The 8,116-nt window shown below is 41.6% G+C and overlaps 1 protein-coding gene across 1 annotated transcript in view; it reads left to right on the plus strand.

Annotated features, from left to right (window-relative positions):
• Positions 1-287: 287 nt before the first annotated feature.
• The window catches only part of MEGF6 (multiple EGF like domains 6), a 784,368-nt gene continuing 776,539 nt past the window's right edge, over positions 288-8,116 (plus strand). The window contains 1 exon segment of the mRNA XM_044669545.1: positions 288-394. Coding sequence (XP_044525480.1) covers positions 303-394 — 92 coding nt within the window. The 5' untranslated portion in view covers positions 288-302.

The raw sequence follows: 8,116 nt of genomic DNA on the forward strand, positions 1-8,116 counted from the left end.
GAGCGGGCAAGAGGGCTGGTGGGCAGGCAAGCGAGCTACTTCCTGGGGCGGCTCTGAGAGCTGCCTCCTTAGCTTCTCCTTCTCTCCTTTCCTTCTTTCTCTCTCTCTGCACCCACCCCGCCTCCTGCCACTCGCCCTTCTTCCCTGACCAGTGCTAGCCACCCCTCTGGGCGTCTTGCTGTGCTGCCACCCGGCACCTGGCCATCCTCTACGGGCCAACCAAGTTCTGCCTGGCATCCGGACCAGCCCAACTTGCCAGGTTCGCTCACACTCCCCGGGGCCGCCCTCTGAGAGCAGCCACGATGACCCCGCATCGCCTTGGCCTTTGGTGCGTCTCCTGCTGGCTGGCTGTACTCTGGCCACTGCACTCCTGCCTGCAGCTGCGGAAGGGCATGTAAGTCAGGGTCTCGGGCGGCCCCAGCGATGTCCCTGTGCGCGCCCCCACCGCACCCAGTTCCTCCATCTCGCACTCACTCCCGGGTACGGACTCTCAAACTAGCTCAGAGAGAAGGGGAGTGAAACCCACGGGGCTCGGGGTCCATCTACTACCCCGGCAGCCCCCTCAGCACAAACAGCTCGAGCTACTCTATCCCTTAGGAAGTCTAGAGTTCCTGTGCCTAGATGCTGGGGGTTCCCTCAACCCCCAAGGCTGCCGGGCTGCCGGCAAGAACTTTAACCAGAGGACACCAGATAGGGGTTGGGGTGAGAGGAGGGAAGGAGCCATCGCCCCTTGGAGACTCAGGGTTCAGCTCGCTCCTGCTAGAGCAGACAGGTGCTGGTCCAGCAGCTCTGGAACCCTGGGAGCGTCAGCTTTTGAGAGCCTGGTGGCCAATGTGGGGGAGGAGGGAGGCCACCTGGAAACCTGCCTTTGCGGGCCACCCTTCCAAGCAGGGAGCTTCTTGACTTTCACCCAGCTTCGGAAGCCAGCGGGTCCTTCTCTTTAATCTCCAAGAGCAAGTTTCATCCTCTGAGATGCCTCCTCCGAGGGGGCAGAAATCTCAGAGCATTTTAGGAGCGGAGGCAGTCTGGATGCCACAGGTTCAATGGGCTGGGTCGGGGATCTCAGGCTTGGCTGAGGCTATCCTATGCTGAGCCCAGGAGGAACGAAGGACCCAATGCACTACGGGGGGAATATCGCACTCAGAAGGGATTATATGAGGGTTTTGGGACGGAGCTCAGCGGGGGAAGGGCTGCGGGTTGAAACACTTCAGCCATGGAAGCGGTCTCATTTTCTCATAAGAAGTGATGAATCCTGCAACATAGTAATTCCAGGTCAGGATCTAACTAGTGGAACTAGAAGGGAATGGGGAATGGAAATATTTACAAATGACTGTTTCGTTTAGAGAACGAGTGTGTGTGTGTGTGTGTGTGTGTGTGTGTGTGTGTGTGTTCCTCATAACTTGAGGGGATCAGAAATCTCAGAGCAAAGCTTAGGGAGGAAATTTTGCTTTTTGTGTTCTCTGGAGTCTTGGCGTGTTCTGCAAGCGACGTTGTTTCTCGTCTTGGACTTTCAGTCCGCACTGTGACTATTTAAATAACTTTGCTGGTAGTTTTCTGAAATGCTGGTTTTCTGAAGTGAAGATGACTCTGTGTGTGTGTGTGTGTGTGTGTGTGTGTGTGTGTGTGTGTGTGTGTGTGTGTAAAAATTACCTTTCCATTTCTCTGGGCTTTTTAAAGAAAGAAGATTTTTCTCCCCCTCCCAGTTCACTTCCATATTTCATCCCTCTCATGAGAGATTCCATTTGTTACCTGGTTACTGCAATTGTCACCCATGATCAATCTCCCCAGGCATGGGCAGAATGCCGGTGGCATCTCCAAACAACTTTCTCCCAGAATAGTTTGTAAATATACATTCCCCTGAGATGGCCAGGAAGAAATTTCTGTATGTGTAACTCCTCTCCAATTGATAAGGCTTGTCTTGTTCATTTTGTGGAGACTGTTGCCTTAGATTTTTTCTCCGTTTATCTCAGAAAACATGTCTCCCTCCGTACACCCTCCGCATGAATGAGCTTTCACTCTCAACTACCTGATTGTAAAAGGCAGCAGCAAGGTGCTGGGGAACGGACCCTCTACCTTGGCAGGTGCTCTTATTGGAGCTGAGTCAGAATTCACTTCTTCATTTCTCCCCAAGCTAAATTCAGGCTCTGAGTCACAATTGTCAGAGGGTTTATTAACAAAGGATGCAGGCTGGGGGAACTGAGAGGAGGCTGCAGCAATGCCCTCATCTCTTTATCCAGGACTTACCTGTGTTTCCTGAAGTTTCAGTGTCAGCAATGTTTCTGAAAGGGCTGGAGGGATGACATGGCTTTTTTTGAAGAGACTTGGCAGAAATAGTGCCTCAGTAGGATTGAAGGCAGGAGGACTCTGTGCCTGAAGCTCATTATTAAGCAAGTAAGAAGGGCTGAGGGACTAAAACCTGAGACCCAGCAGTGTGGTTAATAGAGCTACTATTTTTCTGACACTCATAGGGGCTGCTGGAGTGAGAAACAATGTTAGCATCCCTCCCTCTTTTCCCTAACATTTTCAGGACCGATTGTAGTTATTCACCTGGGACTGGGTTGGGATTTAGTTTCTTTCCTGCAGTCTCTATTGACTGTTCTTGTTCTTTGCTTTTGCTGAAAGGATGAAGAAATCAACCAAGTATATATCACTTGGGTTCTATGCATCTGTCCATCTTTTAAATTGGATGAATCCTGTCCGAGGTTTTTTTTTTTTTTTTTTTTTTTTTTTTTTTTTTTTTAATTGACCTCTGAGGTCCATTATCAGTGAGAGAAGGACTGCTAATGAGGTGAGGACCACTAATGAGAACGCATCATCTCACTGACTGGCTCTCTTCTAGATCATTAATAAAAGTAAAAGTTTCATGTAGCTGACTGGGCTTGTGCTGAGCAGATTTTTGAATAAGTGTTTCAACTGATCCAAGAAAATTAGAGCTAGGCGTTCAATGCATGGTGATATTTAATTTTGGAGGTCAACCTGCGCCCTGGGCTCTGCCATAGGTCCACCTAAATGGAGAATTTTACCAAGAGTTTTTGAGAGAGTTCAGGGCTTGGGTAGTGGATTGAGCTTGGAGCCAGGAAGAGCTAGGTTCAAATCTTTTCTTCCTTAGACATTTACTAGCTGTGTGACCCTGAGCAAATCCCTTAAGCTCCGGTATAAAATAGAGATGATAGGACAAGTAGAAACTTACTCATAGGGTTTTTGTGAAGCCCAAGTGAGCTCATGTATGAATAGTATTTTGGAAACTTGAAATCACTCTGCAGATATTAATTATTATTAATAATCAAATCAGAGGAAGGAAAAATACTTTGTCCTCTGGAATTTTAGCCTGGAAAGAAATGATGACCCATTGAACCTGCTTTTTCTTTGGGAATTTCCTGTGTGTGGTTATTGAAGATGTGATGATTAAAAGTGAGTAAGTTTAAGTTCATTTCATTGAGAATATGATGACAGCTTTGGTAATGGTTGGTCTTTAAGCAACACACTCTGATATTCTGCCATAGAAATGCAGTTTCAGTTTCAGAGACAGGAGACCAGCCTAGGAATATGTAACCTTGGGAATTTAAATGGCCCAACTTCAATGTGACTTAGCTTGTTTTTAACCAGACTATAAGGTTTTTTTTTTTTCTGGCCCTTTTTCCTACTCCTGTCCTTCTGCTCTTTTTTCTTCCCAAGGGAAGAGATATTTTTCTTTCTAGGCATTGGGGATGGATCTTTTTTTTTTTTTTTCCCTGTGGGTTCAAAAGTAGAAGCAGAAAAGGAGCTGATAAAAATGATGAAGGGCAAATTCCTAGGAAGGGCTGGTTCACCAATAGGGCAAAAGTCCCCCCTATTAACTAAACAGCACACACACACACACACACACACACACACAGAGAGAGAGAGAGAGAGAGAGAGAGAGAGAGAGAGAGAGAGAGAGAGAGAGAGAGAAGAAAACCAAAATGTCTTTTCCCTGCCACTCCACTTAAACATTTTATTAATGTACTTCTTCATAAGCCTGGGACTTTAGCAATTTAGATATTCACTTGGAATACCAGGAATGCTACTTTTAATACATGGTCATACTTCCTGGGAAAGGTAGGGGTAAGCAGGTATTCATATGTTAGTATGAATGAGTTCAGTTAAATTTATTTCTCCTGACAAATAACAACCAAAGATATTCTATGTTGAGATAATTGATTCTGGGAGGAGGTTAAAGGAACTTAGCTCTGGTCATGAAGGGCATGAAGCTTTTGAGTGCCTTAGAGAACTGGCTGCCCAGGGACCTAGGATAAAGGAATCTAGGATGGAGGAGAAGGGTACAAGAAAGAAGGTGGGAAGTAACCAAGCGTACATTTTTATATGCTTCATATTTAAAAATTTTCCCTGGAGCATAGAATTTAGTCTAAGATAATAGAGGAAAACCTCTCTCCTATACTGCTTCCTTTTCCTTTATCATGTGGGGTCCTTCTCCCAAGATGCAGAATTCAGGAAAGTCTAACATAGTAGAGCTCTGTGTTGCTTAAGTTGGCTTTCGTGGGCTGCCCTGAAGAAATAGACCCAATTATTAATAATGCTGGTATGAGAAAATTCATTCTAACCTCTGAGAGACTGGCTTAGATTTGAACTTTCTGAACATAGCCCATCCACAAGTTAGAGATTGCCTGTATTTATTTTATGAGGCTATCACATAAAAATTGTTGATATTTTGCTAAATCTCTTCATTTTGGAAGGGGAAAAAAAAGCAAACCACCCTAAAAGATAAACTATGAAAAATGCATGAGAGTCTATAGATCTTAAGTGCAAAGTGGAAAAAATAAATAAATTCCTCCAAGGCAGGAATTATATTGTCTAAAGTCCTTTCAAGATCCATTAAGGGTCTATTCTAATACTAAATACCCAAGAGGGCTTCAGAAATACTAGTTGATTGTGATGAAAGCATGTTTGGTGATAGAATAGCCTCAAGCCCTCTTACTACATTTTATGTATAAAGTCAACATTTCCACATCTAAGTGATTGGATTATCAACTCATGGCCCAGCAACCATCTTTCAGGGACCAGCAAAATAAAAAAAAAAGATTTATTTTAATTAATTTATATATCTTATTTTGACAAAACTGAAATTTATTAATCAACAGCCAAACAGACCTCATTATGAATAACATTCCCAAAGAAGTGTTTTTTTTTTCCCTCTTCAGAAATGAACAGAAAGGAGAACTATCTTTAATTTGACAGTATGGAACTAATATTGACCACTGTGTGGAATCGTTATTTTGATCCTTCCCTGTGTTGACTTTATTTATTAGTTTCAGTCATTTTTTATCTCGTTTTATTGGCTTCACTCTGTATGTTCTATGTCAATTCACAAAAGTCTTAAGTCTTATCATATTTCTTTGAATTCTTCAGATTCCTTCTTTATTCCTATTAGGAAGGGAAAAGGAACATGAAGCTAGCAAGTGCCTGCTATGTGCCAGGCACTTTGTGAATATTATTTCATTTGATCCTCACAACAACCTGACTCGAGATAGATGTTGTGGTTATCCTAATTTTACAGTTTAGGAAATGCGGGCAGCCTGCATTCAGATAATTTGCCCAGGGTCACACAGCTATTGAATATCCAAAGCTGGATTTGAACTCAGGTCTTCCTGTTTCTAGGTCAGGTATAGTAACTACCAGTAATATTTCATTAGTCTTTTACAAATTTTTGTTTGGTAAGTAATATTGAACTGTAAACTTAACCCAAATGAAATATCCAGTTTTACTTTCGTTCACCCTTCTTTTGCCTCTGTCATTTGGAGGCAGTTTAGTATAGTGGAGAGAACCAAGTGGCTTTGGAAGTCAGAGGACCCAGATTCAAATGCCACCTTTCCTTCTTTTTGCCCATTTGTCCTTGTTGGAATTTCCCTTCCTTGGTACTGAGCCGTATCATCAGGAAAATGAAGGGGTTAGACTAGGTAGTCTCTGAGGTCTCTTCTATCTCTTTAACCTGACAATATTATATTAATTGCATCATAATGTTCTATTACATTAATGTAAAACATTTTTAAAATTCCCCAAAGGTTTAGGTGCCTTTTCCCCCCACTTACAAGTAATGTTGCTATGAACATCTTTGAAGAAACAGCTTTTTTTAATTAAAACTTTTCCAGTATTAAAATAACACTTTTAAAAATAAAAAAATAAAAGAATAAAATAAAAATAATAAATTTTGTTAAATAACACTTTTTCCAGAAAGAGCATAATTGTTGGATGATAGATTTAGAGCTGGAAAGAATGTTACAGTCTATTGAATTGATCCTTTCATCTTACAGGTAGGGAAATTGAGACATCAAGTAGTTCATTTATGTGCTTGGAGGTCATGTCTTTCAGACTCCAGACTCTAGGTTCAGTGTTCTATTCTTTGTACCAAACTGCCTCTCTATAAAATAGAGTATGATTACTTTTGTAACTCTTCATTATTTATTTGTTTATTCATTTATTCATCCATTTATTTATTTAAAAATTATTTAGGATATTTTTTCCATTATTAAATGATTCATGATTTTTCCAACCCCTCTTCCCTCCCCCATCCCAGAGCTGACATGCAATTCCACTGGGTTATATATGTATCATTGTTCAAAACTTATTTCCATGTTTTTATTTATTTATTTTAATTTTATCCTCTCTCTCTCTCTCTCTCTCTCTCTCTCTCTCTCTCTCTATATATATATATATATATATATATATATATATATCTTTAAACCCTCTCCTTCCATCTTAGAGTTAATACTGAGTATTGGCTCCAAGGCAGAAGAGAGGTAAGGGCTAGGCAATGGGGGTTAAGTGACTTGCCCAGGGTCACACAGCTGGGAAGTGTCTGAGGCCAGATTTGAACCTAGGACTTTCCATCTCTAGGCCAGACTCTCAAACCACTGAGTTACCCAGCTGCCCCCTTTTGCTTCTCTCTTAAGGGAGGTATCTGTGCTTGAATACAGAGGGTGTGCTCTCAATGAATTGTTAAAACTGACCTGGTTGTGATCTGACTCTGAGCAAGTAGATTCTCCTTTTAAGGACTCTGGTCCCTCATCTGTAGAATTAGGGTGTTGGACTAGAATATAAGTTCCTTGAGGGCAGGGTCTTTTGTTTTTGACTTTATATCACTGGTGCTCAGCATAATCAGTGGAATGAAGTAGGCATTTAAGGAATGGTTGCTAGATAGATGATTGGGAAGATGGTTCAGTTTTAGCATTTGCTAAATCTGAGGTAGGTATGTGGCTCCTATTAAGAATTTTGAATATTTAAAAATGTTATTTATTATCTACTTCAATATATTCTTCCTGAGTGAAATTGAATTTTGAAACATTCTTCCTCCCCAAAGTACCAAGCGCTTATGATCCCTTCAAAGAATCAATGGCCTTCTTTTCAGAGCTGTGATAGTACAGATCTGTAATCTATTTTGAAGGATTTAGTTCACAAACAAAAGCATACAGTGACCCTCCAATCATGGGAGGGTATCACTTTTCTGTTTGTTGGCAAGTTTAGACAAATTTAAACTAGCCTAGCAAACAGAGTGCAACTGAGAAGAAGTCATTCTCAGCATGAATAAACTGGGAATGCGTCCTGACATCAAAAATTTATTTTCCAATGCATTTCACGGTTTATTCATGCTGAGAACCTCTTCTTATCTTTTGAACTTCTGAACCCTCTGCGTATTGGGATGAGCAAAAATGAACATAGATTTCCTCTAACCATCAAAATTCCCCTCATGAAGAAGAAGAAAAAACAACAGGAAGTAAAGATACAACTTCAGTCTGCCTCAACAGATAGTCCTCTAACTAGGTGGCATTTTATTGGGATTGTAGCCGTGTCAGAGACCATCAGAGAAAATAGTTCAGAAATATGGATCCTGGTAATGGTGAACTGTCATCGAGTCATACATGCTAACTCTTGTTGTCTTTTGGAAACTAATCCTACGTGAGTTTCAATGACGGGAAGAAGTCTAGCCCAGAAATACAACCATCAACATTCCTCACCTTCCATAAATTCTATAGACTGAGGGGAAACCCAATTACCAACATAATTGTTTCCCAGCTAAAGCCTCTTTCTGTGCCACCCATAAAGGACCCGGGTCTAGGGAGTTCTCAGCCTTTTCTAATGACTG

The sequence above is a fragment of the Gracilinanus agilis genome, chromosome 3, assembly GCF_016433145.1.
Source record: "Gracilinanus agilis isolate LMUSP501 chromosome 3, AgileGrace, whole genome shotgun sequence".
In the NCBI taxonomy this organism is placed as follows: Eukaryota; Metazoa; Chordata; class Mammalia; order Didelphimorphia; family Didelphidae; genus Gracilinanus; species Gracilinanus agilis.